The sequence below is a fragment of the Chanodichthys erythropterus genome, chromosome 14 (assembly GCF_024489055.1).
Source record: "Chanodichthys erythropterus isolate Z2021 chromosome 14, ASM2448905v1, whole genome shotgun sequence".
Lineage (NCBI taxonomy): Eukaryota > Metazoa > Chordata > Actinopteri > Cypriniformes > Xenocyprididae > Chanodichthys > Chanodichthys erythropterus.
Window position 1 is genome coordinate 33,436,960 of NC_090234.1, and position 22,407 is coordinate 33,459,366.

The 22,407-nt window shown below is 37.6% G+C and overlaps 1 protein-coding gene across 2 annotated transcripts; it reads right to left on the reverse strand.

The window, feature by feature from the left end:
• Positions 1–27: 27 nt before the first annotated feature.
• Positions 28–21,859, reverse strand: appb (amyloid beta (A4) precursor protein b). 2 transcript variants are annotated; one of them, XM_067409075.1, is made up of 17 exons: positions 21,658–21,859; positions 17,237–17,404; positions 15,349–15,478; positions 14,966–15,078; positions 14,325–14,515; positions 12,723–12,967; positions 12,353–12,523; positions 9,943–10,076; positions 6,403–6,477; positions 5,960–6,118; positions 5,664–5,792; positions 5,485–5,584; positions 5,189–5,392; positions 4,588–4,641; positions 4,229–4,299; positions 3,972–4,118; positions 28–1,845 (listed from the first exon to the last, which is right to left on the reverse strand). In XM_067409075.1, the coding sequence occupies exons 1-17, from the start codon at positions 21,718–21,720 to the stop codon at positions 1,744–1,746; spliced, it is 2,256 nt and encodes a 751-aa protein (XP_067265176.1). In that variant the 5' UTR covers positions 21,721–21,859; the 3' UTR covers positions 28–1,743. The 2 variants fall into 2 exon arrangements, with proteins under 2 accessions (XP_067265176.1, XP_067265177.1); XM_067409076.1 differs by lacking the exon at positions 12,353–12,523.
• Positions 21,860–22,407: the final 548 nt, after the last annotated feature.

Sequence of the window (22,407 nt, forward strand, 5' to 3'; positions counted from 1 at the left end):
AACACATCACAAGGAGTTTATATGTACATTCAAAACTTTATTCATGGGTTACAGTGTTGTAGAAAGCTTTTTCCCCTTCTAAGCCAATGATTTGAATAGATACTGAAGGAAAATGTCACAGAAAGAGCTTTCTCTGCTCCCTACTGACCACAGACACTCACCTCAGAGTATCCACAAATCAGCACAACACCAGATTTTAGAGCTAAGGTAATTCTATACAGGAACATAATGAGCAGTGTGCACTGTGACATAACTGCACAATGTTTGAATCATTTAATGGCTGTCTCATACAATGCATTTTACAACACAATTTCCTTCAACATCATGGCACTTTCAAAATAACTTAAAAGGTCATTTCAAAAGACCCCATGGCATGAACTCATTACATTAATATTTAATTATCTACCCGTCCCTTCCTACCTGCTCTGGCCTATAAGGTGCTATGACACTTCAGTGAAACAATAAAAGAGGGGAGAAGGTGAGGTGTTTCTGTCCCAAAATGTGTTCGTGAATATCACAGACACTGGGGGAGTACAAAGAAGGGAGAGTGGGACAAAAATCACATAAAAATGGTGGCTTTTTCTGAAGCAAATTCCCACCACTCCATACCTCCTTTCCCTAATCCCGGCCCCATACCAAATCCCGACATGGAATAAAACTTCATGAGGCAAAAAGGGTGTAGACCCTTAAAAAAAATGCAGAGTGCGTAGAACGTTAACAAACCAAAACGTGGGCTAATATTACACTTCATAATACAATACATACATCTTTTTCCAGCCCCATGCAACCATTTAAGTGTGCGTGGCATGGTCCAAAAGAAAGAAAAAGCACACTTCGATTAAAGCATGTCCCTGTGACAATGTAGCCAAGCAGATTTTTTCACTTATTTAAAATGTGATCACAAGACATAAAATGTACAATCTAAAATCTCTACATGAGAGAGAGGTCAAAGTCTGTGTTTGGATCCAGAAACCATCTCTCTGTTAAAATTTCCATGCACTACATAGATACAGCTAGCTTCTGCCTTAATTCAATACATATTACACATAAAATAAAAACATTCATTTCTTATCTCTTTTTTTTTTTTACCTTTTCCTTTTCTTTCTTTTTTTCCTTTTTTTTTTTTATTTTTTTTAAAATGAGTGGGTTTTTTGTTTGTTTTTTTTACAGAAAAAAACCTGAATGGAAAGTTTATTGATGAGTACATTATTCTGCGTCTGGTTGTTTGCAGTTGGAGCCTCATGTAGCCAAACACAGCACCGCATCATCTGAGTGCCAAGGAAAAAGGAAGGAGGGAGAAAGAGGAAGGAAACGTGCAAACAAAAGAGGAGACATAAGTGCTTAAAGAAATTTCTGGAGGGGGACAAAAATGGACACGAAAAAAACAACTGGATGGATTAGAGACTCATGGGTAAGTTAGAAGGAAAGCATGCATGGGTAAAGAAAACAGAGCTTCATTCACCACACAGTGCTGTGACGGGCAAGCATGTGAGCGCACAGATGGACCATCGTACAGACAGATGGCTGGATGGGCAGCAATGATACACCACTTTTCTGTGCAAACCGATTGAGCGCTCATTTGATTGGATGAAATGGCCAGGTGATGGAAGCCACTCTCATCTCCATGGTGACAGAGCTGACCAATAGTGTGTATGAGGGATCAGTCTGCATTCTCTGTCCTGATGCAGTGGGGTTATGGTGCTGATGATGGTGATGGGGAGTGTGGGGATTTGAAGTGGTTCTTTAGTTCTGCATCTGCTCGAAGAACTTGTAGGTTGGGTTCTCGTAGCCGTTCTGCTGCATCTTAGTGAGATGGCGTTCCTCAGGGGTCACTGCTGCATCAACCTGAGATATTAAAAAAATATATGGTGGTCATTAAATGCATTTTTTTTTCATTTCCAGCAGTGCTATACTGGTTTTTTCATATTAAAGTAGTACTATTAAAGCATATATTAATATTATGAACTAGCCTTTATTTTTATATTTTCAAGTTTTATTTTAATTTTATTATTTTTTAATAGTATTTTTTTAATTATTAAACTTTTAATTTCTTTTTCTAACATTTTTATTTTTTTTAAGTTTAAGTTTCTTCATCTAATATTTATATTTTTATTTTATTTCAAGTTTATTTCAATTAATAAAAAATATTTTTAATAGTTTTAGGTGTTTTGAAATGAATTTCCATGACCTTTCCAGTCCTTGAATGAATTTTCCAGTCCTTCGTGATTAGTGGATAATAGGGGTGTGACAATACACAGCTCACGAGATGAGACAATACAAGATATTGGGTTCATGAGAATGAGACGAGACAATATTTTAACATGATTTTTAAGAAATCTTCAATGACGAAATATATGACTGGAAATAGTCTTTTATTTTATTATTTTGGTAATCAAGTAATCGGTCAATTATTTTGACAATTAATCAAGTAATTGGATTTTTTTGTGGCAATAAAAATAAGTGAACAATAAGTGTTTAATATATAAAAATGGGTTAAAATAAACTATCAAAAGCAAGTAATATGGTTTTATTGAACAACACTGTTAAAATTCATAATGTAATATACATAATATAAACAGTGATCTTTTGTACATTACGTATTATAACAAATTCTTGAAGAGGGTGCCAACGGTCCAGTGATTGTTGTTGTTACACTTTGCAGCACGATCAGATCTGTTTAATCTTTAATATTTGGCCGCTTCTTTATGATAGAAATGCTACAGCTACTGCAATTTCTTGAACAAGAACATGGGGGACACCAAAACATGCACCGAATTGTTGTTTGTCTCGATTTCAAAATAAAAGTTTAAACCCTCACTCTGAGGATTGCAACACTTCGCTATGAAACACGAAGAGCATCAGACTTTATTTGTGTTCTCAAATGCACGTTACTGGATTACCCCTAGTGGATAAGGATGTTTAAAAGTTCATAATGTAAGTTTAGGAGGAGCTTGTTCATATAGTCCTTCCAATCAAGCTTCAATCAATATATAAGTAGTAACCTTCCTCCAATGATATTTTTAGGCTTAAATTTATCTAACCCTATGTATTACTCAGGGGGGAAAACCTGAAAAAATACATAGGATGACAAATGTAGGCCTAAAGCTGGAGAAGGGGAGGAAGAGGGATGCTGGAGAAATGTCATCTGAGGTTAAGCTACCTAATCCTGGGATAAGGCTACACAATATTTTTGTCCGTTAGTGAGGATAGTCACTGTGTCATTTTGACTTAAATTCTTGTCTTGTTGTGGACAAGAAACATGTCACTGACTGCACATTGCTTCTCAACCAATCATTGCTTGCCGTCTTTAATGATGTGTGTGATGTCATCGAGAAGGTGGAACTGTCGACTGACAGCAGGTGTCGTGAGCATAAACAAACGATGGCTACCGAAGTGGCGTGTTTTGCACTGGTTGTCTTGTCGTCGGAAAAGACGTCTTTTGCCATATTTTTGCCAGAGCTCCACAATTCTTTCTTCCATTGCATAATTCCACATAACAGCACCAAAACCATCACCTTTCTTTCTGTCCTGAAGTCGTGAAGTGTCGCAGACACAGTGTTGGTTGCCGTCCACTATGACACTATCTGAAATAAAACTATCGATTCTCACGTCCTGACGCCCACTGTCATTTACGAATCAGCACAACACCCTATGTCAAATGTATCCTGCTAAGATTGGGCTGATTTTGTGTAGTCTGAACCTGGCATAAGAGCTCGAATTCAAGATAGAATTTTCAGCTATGGACAGCAAACCAAATCTGTTTACCCCTTTTCCTCTCTGATTATATGATCAATTAAACTCATGAAATTATTTTAAAAACACACTAAAGAAGTGCTATTTCTAGCTAATGAAATATTTTAGTGCAGGCAGCAGATATTTTTTAAAGACTTTTCTATTAATTTCCATGATATTTCCAAGTTTGCAAATCACAAAATGGCCATGGAAAGATATGATTTAAACATGTTTCTCACCTCAATAACTCCATGGTGAATGGAAGTGTACTGCTTCTTCCTTAGCATAACAAGGGTGATTACAATGACAGTAGCGATGACAACTCCACCCACCATCAGCCCAATGATAGCCCCCTTATTAGAGCCCATGTCTTCTGCAAGGAACATCTGTTTCAACAAAAACACATCAATTACTTTTTGCATGTGAAATATTAAATACACATTATATTTCGTCTGCATGTATGTGTCTAGTGAGATATTTGTGTAAATTGTTGTACCAGTCTCTTGTCACGAACATCATAACCAGCGTTGTGCCTTTCCTCAATATCCAGCCGAACCTTTGGAATCTCTGAAAAACACACATGTATGAACATATTCATTAGATATGTGGTATTAAAGTCAAGTCAAGTCACCATTACTATTTATATACAGCGTTTTATACAATACAGATTGTTTCAATGCAGGAAAATAACAATCAATGATGCAAACTTCATTAAATATGAGAGAACTTCAAATTCTGCTGCAAAGCAGCTCTAAGAAGTGGTTATATGAACTGAATATGTTGATTCAGTTTAGTTCAATAATTAACAAAGCAACTAAACAAACCAGTTGCTGAAAATAACAAGTACACACTTACCGGGTCTCGTAGGCAGACCCCTATCTGGAATTGGTCGGGCATCTACGGGTTCAACTGAACAAGACAAAAAAGCTGTTCAGTCTCTTTTCAATCCAGTGTTTGTTGATTATTTACACTACCGTTCAAAAAGTTTTGGGTCAGTAAGATTATTAAATGTTTTTAAAGAAATCTCTTCTGCTCAATAAGGCTGCATTTGTTTGATCAAAAATACAGTTAAAACAGTAATATTGTGAGATATCATTACAATTTAAAAGAACTGTTTAATATTTTAATATATTTTAAAATGAAATTTATTCCTGTGATGGAAAAGCTGAATTACTCATTACTCCAGTCTTCAGTGTCACAAGATCCTTCAGAAAACATTGTAAAATGCTAATTTCAAGAAACATTGGCACTCAAGAAACATTTCTTATTAATATCAGTGTTGGAAATGGTTGTGATGCTTAATATTTTTATTGTGGAAACCATGATACATTTAAAAAAAAATGTCAGCATATAGTTGTATATAATTGGTTACCAGATATCTGTTCATAATGATCATGAAAATGGGCCTTTTAAAGTTTTGCATTTCATTTCTGGCATTGACTGTGCTAATGTTTACCATGGTTGTCAGTGTTGGCCTGGTTGAAGCTTTCGGGGTGGATGAAGCCCAGTCCGTCCTGCTCTGGTGGCAGTATGTCCAGTGGGGTGGTGCTGTCAGGCAGGTCCGGCATCAGGGCATCGTTTCCGTAGCTAACCCTCATTTTACTCTGGAGAGATGACAGCTGTTGGGTGACTTCCGCCTGGTCACGCTGAATCAGCAGGGCTGGAGAAAGTTTCAGTAGACCCCAGTTTGAAACTTGTTCCCTAAATTATGTAACAGTGAATACAACACTAAATAAAGCACTTCACACTCACCCACTTGGTCTTGGATTTCATTAGCCACTTGTGGGACCTTGTAGAGGTACCCCAGGGATTGGTTCATGCGTTCCTCAATCACACGCAGGTGGGTCATCACCTAAGAGCACAAGGGGTCAAACTGAAGTTTGAAGTGTCTACATATTTTATATCTAAAGAACAACTTGGCATAAGCTTACAAATGGTCGAATCTGGGATGCCTTCTTCGGATCCACCTCCCGCACATGCTCAAAGTGTTTGAGAGTGTGCTGCCTGTCTTTCTGCTCTGCTCGTATGTACTTCTTCAACAGATTGAGAACCTGCCGAGGCTGTATGAGATGAGATGGGACACAGTTCTTCTTTAGCTGTTGCCATTTATCCATTACTCAGATATTAGATTAGAAGATATGAGACATATTAGCAAAGAAATGATACAAATTACTACTGTAAACACATCTGTGAAAATTATAATGTGCATATTGTTGTGTGCGTATACCCGAGGCTGGTCAGATTGAAGGGCGCTAAGGTAGCTTTCCAGAGCCTGACGGCGACGGTCGTTCAGAAGAGCTTCCACTCTTGCCATGTGGGTTTCGACCAGCTGCTGTCTCTCCCCTGCCGCTTCTTTCTCCAACGCCTCCACCTTCTCCTGGAAGCGCTATAGAAACAAGAATAGGCATAAAGCCAGAATCCGTTTATTAATTCTGAAGAATAAAAAGCCATGCCTTTCAATCCCCTTGAAAATCCCCGCTACGCTTTAATGGAAAATGTATGCTGTACTACTAAATCTGAATGCACTTGGACCGCAACCATGCTAAGTGCTTTTATATAACAGGTTCACAAACCACTGCATTATATTAACAATAAACTATGGTTACTTTCTGCCGTTCACTGCTTATGAATCATCAGCAAATATATCCCATTAACATTTATTAAGGTTACCTGAATTATGGTCTTCTTATCAGCACGAGGAAGATTCTTTGCCTGTCTCTCTGCCTCCTCCCATTCTCTCATTACCTGAAGAAAGATAAGAGAGATGGAAAAACAGGGAAATAGCGTCACTAGATGAATTCTCAACACTTATGAACTAAAAAAAATGTTTTTGGACATGTACAATGGTAAAATCTATTGACATACAGTGGGTACGGAAAGTATTCAGACCCCCTTAAATTTTTCACTCTTTGTTATATTGCAGCCATTTGCTAAATTCATTTAAGTTCATTTTTTTCCCTCATTAATGTACACACAGCAGCCCATATTGACAGAAAAACACAGAATTGTTGACATTTTTGCAGATTTATAAAAAAAACAAAAAAAAAACAAAAACTGAAATATCACATGGTCCTAAGTATTCAGACCCTTTGCTGTGACACTCATATATTTAACTCAGGTGCTGTCCATTTCTTCTGATCATCCTTGAGATGGTTCTACACCTTCATTTGAGTCCAGCTGTGTTTGATTATACTGATTAGGACTTGATTAGGAAAGCCACACACCTGTAAGACCTTACAGCTCACAGTGCATGTCAGAGCAAATGAGAATCATGAGGTCAAAGGAACTGCCTGAAGAGCTCAGAGACAGAATTGTGGCAAGGCACAGATCTGGCCAAGTTTACAAAAAAATTTCTGCTGCACTTAAGGTTCCTAAGAGCACATAATCCTTCAATGGAAGATGTTTGGGATGACCAGAACCCTTCCTAGAGCTGCTGTCCGGCCAAACTGAGCTATCGGGGGAGAAGAGCCTTGGTGAGAAAGGTAAAGAAGAACCCAAAGATCACTGTGGCTGAGCTCCAGAGATGCAGTCGGGAGATGGGAGAAAGTTGTAGAAAGTCAACCATCACTGCAGCCCTCCACCAGTCAGGGCTTTATGGCAGAGTGGCCCGACTGAACTCTCCTCAGTGCAAGACACATAAAAGCCTGCATGGAGTTTGCTAAAAAACCCCTGAAGGACTCCAAGATGGTGAGAAATAAGATTCTCTGGTCTGATGAGACCAAGATAGAACTTTTTGGCCTTAATTCTAAGCGGTATGTGTGGAGAAAACCAGGCATTGCTCATCACCTGTCCAATACAGTCCCAACAGTGAAGCATGGTGGTGACAGCATCATGCTGTGGGGGTGTTTTTCAGCTGCAGGGACAGGACGACTGGTTGCAATCGAGGGAAAGATGAATGCGGCCAAGTACAGGGATGTCCTGGACGAAAACCTTCTCCAGAGTGCTCAGGACCTCAGACTGGGCCAAAGGTTTACTTTTCCAACAAGACAATGACCCTAAGCACACAGCTAAAATAATGAAGGAGTGGCTTCACAACAACTCAGTGACTGTTCTTGAATGGCCCAGCCAGAGCCCTGACTTAAACCCGATTGAGCATCTCTGGAGAGACCTAAAAATGGCTGTCCACCAACATTTACCATCCAACCTGACAGAACTGGAGAGGATCTGCAAGGAGGAATGGCAGAGGATCCCCAAATCCAGGTGTGAAAAATTTGTTGCATCTTTCCCAAAAAGACTCAAAAGGGTGCTTCTACTAAATATTGAGCAAACGGTCTGAATACTTAGGACCATGTGATATTTCAGTTTTTCTTTTTTAACAAATCTGCAAAAATGTCAACAATTCTGTGTTTTTCTGTCAATATGGGGTGCTGCGTGTACATTAATGAGGAAAAAAAATGAACTTTTTTGAAATGATTTTAGCAAATGGCTGCAATATAACAAAGAGTGAAAAATTTAAGGGGGACTGAATACTTTCCGTACCCACTGTATACAATGGTATCTTTAACTTAGCATTGCCACACATAATTGTACTTTTAAGGTTTTAACAAACAATCAAATACCATTTAAATGCATTTTCATGAATCACTTCACACTGTTTCACTGAACTGAATGTTTTATTCTGCATTAAACATTGTGAATGTACATGAAATAATGGTTCCTCTGATGAAAAAAAAATCACCCTTTTAAAGAGTTAATTCACCCCAAAATGAAAATTCAGTCATTAATTACTCACCCTCATGTCGTTACACACCCGTAAAACCTTAGTTTATCTCAAATTAAGATATTATTGTTAAATTCCGATGGCTCAGTGAGGCCTGCATTGACAGCAAGATAATTAACACTTTCAGTGTCCAGAAAGCTACTAAAGATATATTTAAAACAGTTCATGTGACTACAGTGGTTCAACCTTAACATTATAAAGTGACTAGAATACTTTTTATGCACCAAATTAAGAAACAAAATTCAAAACTTTATTCAACAATATCTAGTGATGGGTGATTTCAAAACACTACTTCATGAAGCTTCGAATCTTTATGAATCTTTTGTTTCAAATCAGTGGTTCGGAGCGTGTATTAAACTGCCAAAGTCACATGATTACAGTAAACCAGGCTTCATTACATGATAAGCGTTTTTAAATTTCAATGTTTCACCACTGGGGGGCGTGACTTTGGCTCCAAACAAGAAGCCCTGAAAAGTGAAGCCAAAGCGTCTCGGTCGCCCCCAGGTGGCTGGATGCAATATAGCTCATAAACCCCGCCTTCTCCCTGTATTCCAGTGGGACATGAGACAAACTAAACAATTAAATTACACTTCAAATTTTTTTTTTTCCAAAGACAATTTCTTCACACTAGTGTTACTTCAAGTAGTCGTTCTTTAAATATGATATGTTTTAGTTAGTTATTTGATTCTATAAAACGGGTGTGAGACGTCATGATTGACAACTTCTCTGAGTGAAATTTTCACTGAGGCATCAACAGACTTTTTTCTGGATCTTTGCGAGGTGACTGGAGCTTTAACTTTAATTTCTACATTTCCATAACTGCTTATTTCACACCGAAATAATGAGTTGTTCTGAGTTTGGGCGGGGCCTTGATATCGTGGCTCCACTTTGTGCTCACTACTGCGCAGACTCGGGTTTCAAGTTCACTATGCGGAAACTTGAGATGTCAGCACCATATAGACACACTGGCAGCTTCAGTTACTAAAATGGAAGTGAGTTAAGGTGTGTCGTCCATTTTTTTTTTTTTACAGTCTATGGCTCTGAACCACTGATTCGAAACAAAAGATTCGTAAAGTTTCAAAGCTTCATGAAGCAGTGTTTTGAAATCGCCCATCACTAGATATTGTTGAATAAAGTCATTATTTTGTTTTTTTTGGCGTACAAATAGTATTCTTGTCGCTTAATAACATTAAGGTTGAACCACTGTAGTCACATGAACTGTTTTAAATATGTCTTCAGTAGCTTTCTGGGCATCTCAATGTGTTAATTATCTTGCTGACAATGCAGGCCTCACTGAGCCATTGGATTTTATCACAAATATCTCAATTTGTGTTCTGAAGATGAACGAAGGTCTTATGGAACTAACCCTTTAAGTTATACACAGACATTAAGAAACACACACACCACGTTTTTTGTAAGAAAACCTCGCCTCAATGCTGTAACTGCACTGCACATATAACTGCACTATACCACTCTACTCAGGTTCTCACCTCTGACATTTTCTCTCTGTGTTTGGCCTCCAGGCTCTCCTTTGCTTTCTGAAAGCGGGTGTGCTCATTCACATCTCCTGGAGCTTCCAGGTAACGATCCACCGCATCAGCAGGGCTCGGGGCCATGGTTGGCACTAGAAAGAGTGAGAAGTCTTGTTCAGTGAGTGTCAAAAACAGATAAATGTGCGCCAGAGAATCTTCCTTACAGCAATGAGAGTGAAGACTCCTGGGAAGGAACAGTTCATGTAGTTCAGATGAAGGTTAAAACTGGTTAGCAAAGACAGAAACATTTGTGTGAGATTGCTATTGCCAAAAGTTGCTATACTGCATGTTTTAGGTGCACTCAGAGAGTTAAAAGAGTTTTCATGCTGGAAAATCATCCAGTATGGTAGATCTGTGTATATACAGTGACCCCAAAAAGTGTTGACACTCAAAAAAATAAAATAAATGTCACTGTATTAAGTAGAAAATATCAAATATGAGGCATGTGCACACAAATTATGCTAGACTTTGCAGCAGAACTTGCATCAATTAATAATGCAAAATAAGACCAGGAATTTAAAAAGTCTTAAAAGAGTTAACATTTATCAATTTCATTGAGACATGCAGACATGTTCTGCTATACAAGACTTTTGTCTTAATTTTGAACGGTTTGTCTATTGTTTTACCATTTTTTTAAATTTGTATATATATATTTTTAAGTGTCTTTCTTTAAAATAAATGCCATTTGGTTAAAACAATTATAATGCATTGACATTTTTAATTGTGGAATAAGTGTCCAAACACTTTTTTTGTGCCTCTGTATGTGTGTGGGGGTGTGAGAGCTGTATTTCTAAGTGTGTATTCTGCAGCAGCTCCTGTGAGGCTGCTGTGACACTTTTTGACAGCGAGCATGCGGGAACAGCCAGACTGGCTGTGAGGAATATGCCCTGTCAGAATGAGGGCTGCTCTGCTGTCACTTTCCCACAGAGTCCAGCATTGTGCTTAACCAAGTGGAAACCGCCCACTGAACCACTGCGCAGACTGGTCTGACCAGAGGCCGAATACAGCTCCATCATTGGCCCACACACAGAGATGAACACAAACGGAGAGAGAGAGTGGGGGAGGTACATTCAGAAGTGCAGTGTTCAGCAGGTTAAGAAATACACTCAGTGACATGCAGGTGCTGTCAGCAAACAAACATTCACGCTATCAAATATGTCAGTATCTACTCAAAATCTGTAGTGGCTGAAACTCAAAAAACAACAAAAAAAACCCTACAAAAAAAACAACAAAAAAAAAAAACACTAGTACAGTATTGAAAACGTAGCCCATCATAAAGAATGATTGAATAAATAAATAAATAGCTTTTATTAGAGTAAAATGGGTTTGAAATGGGTTTGAATCGGCCTTTTGCAGAGCTCACATTTATTTTCAATAAAAATGGAAAAGTGGAAATAAACTGCGAACGAGTGTTTAATCATATTAAAATTGTTTATTGGGTAGGGTTAGGGGAAGTTGTAGCGAGGATTTTTATTCTCCCAATAAGGCAGCATCCATTTAATAATTTTAATAATATAATCATTTACACTCTATGATATTATTGCATCCTGTTAATGTACAAAAATACTGAGGTGCAAATAGTATCTGCCAATATAAAGTATAGATAGCATCTAATTACTATTTACTCTTATTGCAAAGAACTGATACTTTTACATGGTGTAAACAGAATCTATCACTATTTTCACCTAGTGCAAAAAAGCATATCACTAAGAAAATGCTGCTGTTGTCACATAGTGTAAATAGCATCTAATTGCACCGCTGCCAAGAAATATTTATATATGAAATAGCTATGCATGTACACCCATTTATGGATAATTCAGTTAATTAAATACTTTAAAAATATCCCTTGAACATTTAATTTAATTATGTCCTTTTTTTTATTTGGAACTTGATGTACAAAAGTTAAGATATGTATGATAAGACTTTCATCAGTGTCCAAACAGCTTCATATTATGTAACACTTGTGTTAAAACTAAAGTGTCATCAGAAAAGATCAAAACAGAAAAACTAGCAAGTATCACGCCACTCAGCCCTTTACCCAGTGTTTTAATTGATCACTCACAATCTGGATTTGAATCACAAATATATTATTTCTTTTACCATGGTGCTGTTGATTCAGGAAACGCAGATGGAGAGTTTAAGAAAAGTTCCAGTGTGCTCAGAGAAGACAGCAGGAGGTTAAACTAAAGGAACTAAGCGCTCTGCCTGTACAGTCACCTCACAGAGACCTGTAATCCATGCGGGCTAAAGCATCCAGCCATCTGCTGAGCTTGTGAGTTTAGCACGAATGAAGCGAAGAAAGTGTGAAAGAGACGATGTGCTGGTTAGCAGAGAGAAGAACTTCCTCTCAGGAGACGTCTGGACTTACACACACTGCTGCTGCAGACAGCCATGCAGTACTCCTCTGATTCAAAGTTATTGCGGTTGCCCCCGCAGCCCCCAAAGATGAAGGGGGCGCATCGGCCCGTCTTCACCACAAAATACCAGCGAGGCAACTTGGAGTGGCATGGCCCCGACCGTGCAGGGGCCCAGCACACCGCTAATGAAGAAGAGACACTCTTTGTTTTGTTTAAATGTTGATTTAACATTTTGCTCAAGTTTTGCCTATCCTGTGTATTCTAGGAACTACACAATGATGATTCAAGCATGTCTTGTAAAGGTGTATTTTTTACATTTGGATAATGAAATGTACCACTGAAATGTCAACATATGGACACATATGCATACACACATCTCACCTCGCACAACCTCCTCTATAGACTCTGTTGTGGTAGTGGTGGTGGTTGTCATTGCAACGTTGGAGGTCTGCTCGCTGGTGTCTTGTTCGTCGGTTGTGTCTTCATCGTCATCTTCCTCGTCTTCGTCATCTTCACCGTCACCATCTTCATCGTTGTCCCATACTTCCTCTTCCTCATTGTTGATATCCTCATCATCCTCAGTCACAGCAGGCTCAGGTTTGGTCGGGGCCTGTTCTCTCAGTACGCTGTAATGCAAATTGGACAAAGATCATGGCATATGCAAATCTGAGACTACAGTGAAATGAAATGAAAAGGAAATGAAAAGATTTTTTTAGGAGTGTGAAAAATATAAAACAAAAGAATTATACAATATGAACATGAAATATTTAAGATTGTGCACTATTTCTTGGTGACTAATCAAAAAAGGAAGTTTGGGGCATTGATCATGTGAACTCTTTTTTACAGACGGTGAGATGTTTTTCTTCAGTTAAAGCACAAATATCATATATGGCAAAAAAATCTGATATATTCACAAAAAGGGCCAAAAACATACAATTTAAAAAATAATAATTTTGCATCGGATGGTACGAAAGTTGGGCACTTGTTATGTGAACACACACACACATACAGATTCATGGACATGATTCAAAAAGGATAAATGGTCCTGGAAAAAAAGATAGTCACAATTGTACCGTTTGCTTTCAAAAATTCCCACATTGTAAACAAATGGTAAGCGAATTGTATCTAGTGGAAACGTTTGGTACTGCGCCCAAGCAAAATCTTACTGAAAGCTAATTTTTTGAGATATCAACCTCAAATTTTATATATATTTAGAACTTATTTAGATTTATGGCTCTGATTTTCTCACAGTTTTAGAGTAAAACATTTTTGGAAAATATATATTTCATACACAATTTAAAAATAGTATTTAATGCATTTTACATAATAATAAACTTTTTACTTTCTTATTTTAACTTTTTTCACATCAGCAATAATCTACCATGTGTCTTCTTTAAAAAAAAAGACGAAACTTCAGTTTGTCCTCCAAAGCATTCAAGATTTACGAGTTTAAGCTGGAAATTTCATTTTCAGGTCTATGCTGAAAAAGTGATTAACATGTAATAAATAGATCATAACTATTCCATAAATATAATTTATTACCATAAAATCCTCTAAAAATACAAATATTAAATAAAAAACATTATTGGACTAAAATATAGTACATTCATTTCATTTTGCAATATATTTTGCAATATATTTTGCCACTAGAAAATTTTACAAAGTACATTTTTAATTTGAATATATTTAGTGCTGTTTGCAACATTTATTTAGCATATATTTTGACCCCCAAATATATATATATTTTTTGCCATATGGGATGCTTTTCATCTTTCTCAAATCATGCTGGAGAACATAATAATTAGGTTTTACACAAACTTGTGGAGCTGATGTGCAGCTGTCATGAAAGCAAATGGTGAATGTAATAAACTGAAATTTTTTTTTTTCCATTTTAATAAAAAAAAAAAAAAAAAAAATTAACTAGTTAATTTTAACTAGTGGTCTCAGAACGAAGTGTCAATAATACTACTTGTGTTTGTATACCTGGTGTCGGTATACTCAGCCTCCGCGCCGCCCCACCACACATCTGAGTTGGCCTCCTCCTGCTCCTCGCTGTCTAACTCCTTCTGCTCTTCCACGGGGCAGCACACAAACTCTACACCACGGAAACGGTCGATGCCGCATGGCAGCAGCATGCCGTAGTCATGGAGATTCATGGAACGATCACCGCAGGACTGCAGAGGGGCAGTCACAGGGAACGTGTGAGCGAGAACGAAAGCGAGAGAGGTATAAGGTGCTGAGTCATCATAGAGCTATAAGTAGAATGCTGTCGTGGGTTAGATAGAGATAAATTATATATCCTATTCAATCTTAATCTGCCTGCACCATTATTCAACTTGGATAGACATGTTTAGCGTGTGTTGTTTTACAAAAAGAATATGATTAACAAAATGTTTTTGCATTTTCGGGGATATCATTTTATATTAAACATCAATAGCAAATATATATATATATAAGTCATAGCATATATTTCTTTTCATATCGGGATTCACAAAAATAGGAACTGAATCCAGTTCTGAATGTGCCTGATCTGTATCCGGCTTTTTCTGTCACAAATTACAGCTGTGTATAGTTTTATAACTTTGTGAAAGAGTACACAATTGTCATGTGGTGTGACCTCTGACCTCTTTGGCCACCGTGTGCCAGTGCAGATGACTCTCGCACATGTCCATTCGCTCCTGGTGCAGGAACTTGCACTTGTCTGGGACGAGAAGGGCGTCGCTTACAAACTCCCCAACTAATAAAAACACACAAACGTTTGCTCACCAGGTGCTCAAATTGATTTCTGCTGATATGTAACTTGCAGGGGTAAAATATCCAGAGCAAATGTTGTGTTTTGATGAATCTCATCTTATCTGATGAGGAAGGATGATAGGAAATCATACAACAGCCTCGCTAAAAGCATTAGTTTAATGTCTCACAAATCCAGGTTAATACCCCAGGAGTGGCAGAGTACTCATGTAATCATCACATCGAAGGTTAGTTTAATGTAAACACGCATATGTACCCAAGCAGCGGTAAGGGACCACAATGTGCGTGTGACTGCGGCACTGGTGGCGACCCATTTTGCACCAGTTCTGGATGCTGACGGGCTGGTTGGCCTCAACTACGTTAGTGATCTGGAGGTCTGGGTATACCTGTGGGAGTCAAGACAAGGTACACATTACCAGCTGTTGTTGAGGTCAACAGAAAAGCCATTGGCAATTCATTTCACTTGCATAATCTGACCTAAGTGAAACAGGCTATTCAATGAGAAAAAAAAAGAATAAGGATCTTGTTTTTATTCATTGGTAAGTGATTAAATGGTGAAAAGAAGGCAGTACATATCAGAATGTAGAAAAATTAGAGGGGTTGAATGTCGTTTCAGAGGTGAAGCGAAAATACATTTTAATGAAAGATTGCAAAAAACACAACTATCTTTTCTTGGAATAACTAAATAATTGTTATTTAAAATAAATAAATAAATGAATCACTTTTTTCCTAATCACCATCACAAGCTTGTTTTTTTTCAGATTTTTGGCCTGTTTTTTCTTACAGCCACAACTTCATAGCTGAACATATGTGACCCTGGACCACAAAACCAGTCATAAGTCGCACGGGTATATTTGTGGCAATAGCCAACAATACATTGTATGGGTCAAAATTATCGATTTTTCTTTTATGTCAAAAATCATTAGGATATTAAGTAAAGATCATGTTCTATGAAGATATTTTGTAAATTTCCTACCGTAAATATATCAAAAATTTATTTTTGTGAGTAGATATGCATTGCTAAGGACTGCATTTGGACAACTTTAAAGGCAATTTTCTCAATATTTAGATTTTTTTTTCACCCTCAGATTCCACATTTTCAAATAGGTGTATCTTGGCCAAATATTGTCCTATCCTAACAAACCATACATCACATCAATGGAAAGCTTATTTATTCTGCTTTCAGATGGTATATAAGTCTCAACTGACCCTTATGACTAGATTTGTGGTCTAGGGTCACATATTTCCTAGCAAAATTTCTCTTAGTACAAGACCAAGAATGTGTAAACAGGGTCAGTTTAGATTTCAAATATTTGTGACTCAATGTTCAGCATATATTTAGTAAAATAACCATTTGATTTCATATATTTGTATGTATTATGTACTCTCGTTTGCAAACATACACTACCATTCAAAGTTTTGGGGTCGGTAAGATTTTTTAAAATGTTTTTGAAAGAAGTGTCTTATGCTCACCAAGGCTGCATTTATTCGATCAAAAACAGTAATATTGTGAAATAATATCACAAAATTTAAAATTTTATTTTAATACATTTTTGGCCGTCATTACTCCAGTCTTCAGTGTCACATGATCCTTCAGAAATCATTATAATATGTAGATTTGGTGCTCAAGGGACATTTCTTATTTTTATGTTGAAAACTATTTTGCTGCTTAATATTTTTGTGGAAACTGTGAAATATTTTTCAGGATTCTCTGTTCAGAAGAACAGCATTTATCTGAAATAAAAATCTTTTACAACATTATAAATGTCTTTACTGTCTTTTTATCAATTTAATGCATCCTTGCTGAATGAAGTATTCATTTCTTTTAAAGATTTCTTACTGAACCCAAACCTTTGAAAAGTAGAGGATATGGCATTACATTGGCTATCGGCCACATTGCATCAGCATCAGCCATTGACAAACTCATACCAGTCGACCACTAAATAGAACTTGGCATTCTTATGTAATGCTCAGAAGCCCCTTTGGCTATTAATTACTGTGATTGTCATTATATAATTGACTTCAATTACTAAAGTAATCACGATACAATAATCTTTTACAAAGCTATTGACAACTAACACTGACACAGCAGCAGAACTCATTCTATTTGCTCGTCTCGTTTTATATCTTTCCTCTCTCATTACCTCTTGGCAGTACTGAAGGATGCCCTCTTTGGTGCCGATGCAGCTCTTGGTGCCAGTTGGATCCGACTCCCACTTGCCACTCTGGACGTTGATGTGCATGTTGAGTTTCCCACAGAACATGGCCACCTGGGGCTCCGCCAACAAGCCCACTGAGTCATCCGATGGCACCTGCCAACAGCACAATCAGCGGGAACATGAGGAACCATTATCACATAAGCCTATGATCTTCAGATGTCTTCATATGGGGATTCACTCAGCAAATATTGATGTATACGACCAACTGCGATTAACTTGATTAAGTAAGCAGCATATCATTTAATTAATTCGATTACAGAGACAGGATGACAATGTAAACAGGAAAAACTGCAAATGTGTGGGCAAGCACAAAGATTCAACAATTCATCAAATAGTTGCTGTGCTTATGAGCGTCTGACAGATATAGATAACAGCAGGTTTGCGCATCTAGTTAGAGCACTATACATTACAATGTCCATGACATTGACCTCTGTGAGGTTCACTGAGACAGGGGCATCAATATTGTTTGATTTACAGATACAGGGAAATTACTTTGAATCTACATACAGACACGTTAGGCGAACAATATTGCACCAAATGTTGTCCCAACTAGCCAAACAGAGAGCCGACTGGATAATCACTTTCATATTGAACAATGTTGGGTTTTGAGTTGTCAGAATGCACTGTGGTGTGAAGAAATTATGTAGCGACTGTTATCAGGTTATTGCTGTATGGTTTGATGGCTTTATTTATGCTGTTGTTGCTGTTTTTGTTGTCCCTGTTCGCAGTGTTCAAATTATATCAAAGCTTTTAGCGGGTAAGCAAGTGTTAGAAAACATCTCCTGGTATTCAATAAAATATTGAATACTATATAAATATGTATATACTGTACACTAGTACCATTCAAAAATCTGGGTCTGTTAGAATTTTTGAATGCATCCATGTTGAATAAAAGCTTCAGATTCTTAAAAAACACTTACGTAATCTTACCTAAACTTTTAAATGGTATTGTATACATTTCTCTTCATTTCCGTCATAGAAATATATAACTCTGATAACTATGGAGGATTTGTTTTCCTCCATACTAAACCACACTCCCAGTGTATCACACAATGCTGACTATATTTATGGTCTCGCTCGTTATATGAACACTAGGCTTATGAGTTAAGTGTTGAGGGTCTATATTTGTGTGTTATTAAAAAGTGAATTATCAAAATAATTTCACTCTTTTTGGAAAAACTATAAAGTTATAGTTTTGAGAGTTCAATACAATAATAGAAGATAAAATATAAAAGATTTAGAAAACGATTTAGTGAAAACTCTCTATATCTGACAAAAGCTTGTAAACAAACATTAATCTATTTTAGAGCCACAATTCCAGTTACGTAATATACAATATAAAACATTACTGCCTATTTGGTTGAGGGTTAAAAGCCTCAAATACAGTCTAATCTCTTGAAGTGGGTGGAAAGATATTTAAAAATAAGATAGAAATGAGTTTATGAGATCCTGAAAAAGACTGGAAGGAAAACATATTTGTAGAAGACACTCAATTTATAGTAAGTGAAAGAGAGAATAATGGCGGACATCTATTGTATGTCTTTGGCCTGGCCTCGACCCAGTGAGTCACAAAGGTCCCTTACAACCAGACCCACCCTGTCTGTTCAACTGAGCGTGCGGGATTATGGGACTGTTGTGTTTTCCCCTTTTTGTCCTAGGTAACAAACAGTGGAAGTGCTGCTGCAGCCAGCTGTCTGAAATATGCATCTGCCTCATTAAGCCAGCAGATATAGAAAGAAATAAAGATAGATAGATAGAAAGACAGACAGACAGACTCCGTCTTGTAATGTTTTTTTAACAAATGGCTTGGTGGTTATAGTGCAATAAACCATCTCAATGCTGTAGGGCAATTAAACAGAATACTGTAATTATGCTGGCCGCAGTACAGTTGTTAGCTCTTTAGGAAAACCATTGTGTTTTAGACACAAAATGGTCTTAACTAATGCAATAAACTACACGATTTCAGCTATAGATCGGTTTACATGAGATCATTACCATCAACGCATGATATAAGAAATGCGTTAACACTGACACAGCCACTGAGCCACTCGTGAAAGCCAATCATCTGCGAATATCAGTCTCCCAAAATAGTGTCTCAGCCAGGTTGTCATAGCAGTTCAGGATCCACATTAGTGCAAAATGAAATGTGCAGATTTCAACAGCCATTCAGCTCTGGTTTAATTTTGAAGGCTGTCAAAATCAATGAGGCAGTTTTTGTAACACTCAAAAACATAATCTAAAACGGACCATGTTTACATGTTCCACTGACATTTCCCAGTCAGACAAAGGAAGCCCTTTTTCAGATGGAGGCTAACCGAAAACAGATTTACCAATTATAAGCAAACTAAGCAAGGGACCTTTCAGGCAAAACAGCTTGTTCATGGTTATGGTGACCAGTAAAGAGGTGACAACACAAACTCTCAGAGCTTGTTTTGGCACACTACCTACAAACGACACCTTTTAATGAAATAAGCTTGAGGGTCTTATTTCTTTTAAGTCCTTATATACTTTGCACTCTGACTGGTACAAGGGGTCAATTTTTAAATGGAATTTGTAAAGGTACTTTTCAGTTCACAACTCAATTTGTCATTTGACATGCCTACAAAACAAAAATGCACACTAATTTAATCAATTTTAACAAACTGAAATGAATTTAGTCAATGTTTAGGAACAGCAGCAGGTGACCAGCAGGTGTATCAGCTAATACACATGGAATAATACCCACAAAACTTGATTTTAAACCGTTGTTGTGAAATAACTGTGATATGTAAATCAATAATAATGTGAAAAACAATGACAGTACATATGTGTTTTTGCTGATATATTATCTAATACCAATCTGAATAGAAAGAGCTTGAGTAGTGTCCCAGTTAACAATTTTTGGTTCCCAGAATGTTCTGGAAACGTTAGTTTATGGTTATTAAAACAAAACCTAAAAAGAAGCGTTCCTAGAACGCTAGGAAACACAAAACACCAGAGGGGAACTATATTCTAACATTAGGTAACCTCATCAAACACTGTTTTAGTAGCTTCATTTTTGAGTAATGTTGAAATATTTGTTATCTGGGAGTCACACCCCCAAAGTCTCTCCATTATTTGCACCATGATATCGGTATACCATATTCTGAGAGAACACGAACAACACCACATCTACATATTGACCTTACAGAAAATCTATGTAGAATAAAATATCTCTAAATGGCACAATAGGTGTCAATAAACGCCTCCATTGAAATAATCTGTGCATGCAAAGAACATGTTGTGCAGATGCGTGTCTGTTTAACAGTGTCTGTTTGTGGGAGTGAGAAAGTTTATCCATCCATAGCAGATTTTGCCTTTACGCCGTTTGGATAAAAAAAAATGAAACGCCGCAGTTCACGGACGCCATCTTGCTTCTGTCAACTAACATCATTTTGCAGGCCTAATATTCCTCACAAAATCTCTCCACCATGAGCAAGTCCTACATCATTTACGCATTTCAACAATCATGCCTACATAACAAAGCAAATTCCTTCATAAAACACTTGTGTGAATAATAGATGCGCAAAAGGCGCCGCAGAGGAATGAGCGTTGTCCTCTGATGCTCGAATAAGGAGGGCCGCCGGATTGCTGCCACAGCATTTATTCACCCAAAATAGAGCTCTGCAATCTTGCAAACCAGACAAAGGTTATATATTTCTTTTCTTTTTTTCTCTCGTGTATATAAAATGTGCCAACTGCAGGTGGTGAGAGAATGCGTTCTTTAACACATGTCAGTCACTGATGTTTTCATGATTCCACCAGCCGCATCTGCATGACATGAGTTCAGATTCCTCCTGTCCACATTTATTTGCTCTAACACAAAAACACATTACGGGTGCATCAGCATAAAATCGCCATATCAGCGTTTTCCACTGTGCAATTCTGTATGTTTCAATGCCACGTTTCGACTTCGAATGTTAGGCTATAATGTTTTATATGAAGGTGTGCAAATGACCCCCAAACATTAAAACAATGTTGTTCTAAAAGCTACTAAAGATGCGCGTCTTTATGTATCACGTTCACGCGCTACAGTTCGCCCACTGTGCCTAATATTAGTGCAAACCAGGCGATTCTGCCTGCACCAGGAGCCTCCACCCAACACTTTTTAATTGATTTAAAACACCAACAGACAAGAAAACCAACTGCATGAGAGAGAGGTATGATCATGCTGGAATACGCAACTGACAATCACGCAGCGCTCAAAATGTCTGTCTGCATCCGTGTCATGCTCTTGCTGTGCGTTTTTCCCCCTTCGCTCCCAGGCCGTCCTTTAAAGTATGGAGGAGAATCAAGCTCCCTCTCCATTACACAATCCCTATTCTTACCTCGATGGCGAGCGAAAAAGTCGTCAGCGTTAACAGCAGGAATACCGTACGGTCCATATCCATGGCCGTGTTCCCAAGCGCAGCACGTCCTGATGGATAAATGTCCTGAGCGGATCAGCTCAGCGATTTTCAGCTCCGTGTTCCCTTATCGTCTATGCTGCTTGTGCTTTGTGAGAATGCGCGACTGCACACAGCTGCTCCAGTGAAAGTCAGCTGACCACACGTCTGGAGAGTGTGGAGGAGAACGGAGTCAGAGAATGAAGGTGGTCACTGAGGAAACCGCACAATTTGACCGATACATCAAAACACTGGAATGAATGAACACAAAAGCAGACACAATAGTAAAGTTGAATTTCGTCTAAAGCATCTTATTGGTGTAACGTTTCGGCTTAGGTAAACGTAACAGAAATATGCAAATGATTTTATTTCGTTTTTGTAGCCTTAAAACCACTTCCAAATGAGGTCAAAGAAAAGGCTTGGAAAACTTTTCACGTTTCAGGTCAGATTACAAGTTACTCAACGTGCTCTAAAATGTTACTTTCGCGGAACTCGACACCCTACCTTGAAAAAATACTAGCCTATAGCCTAGTAATTCATGCTAAATAGTGTTTTTAAACCATACTATATAAGCTGTAATGCACTTTGTTAATGAATGCTACAGCATATTGTAGTATTAACTAAAGTGAACTGATAAACTGTAATAAATACTGTAGTTAGTTTTTACTACAGTAAGCTGTAGTGTAGTGAAGG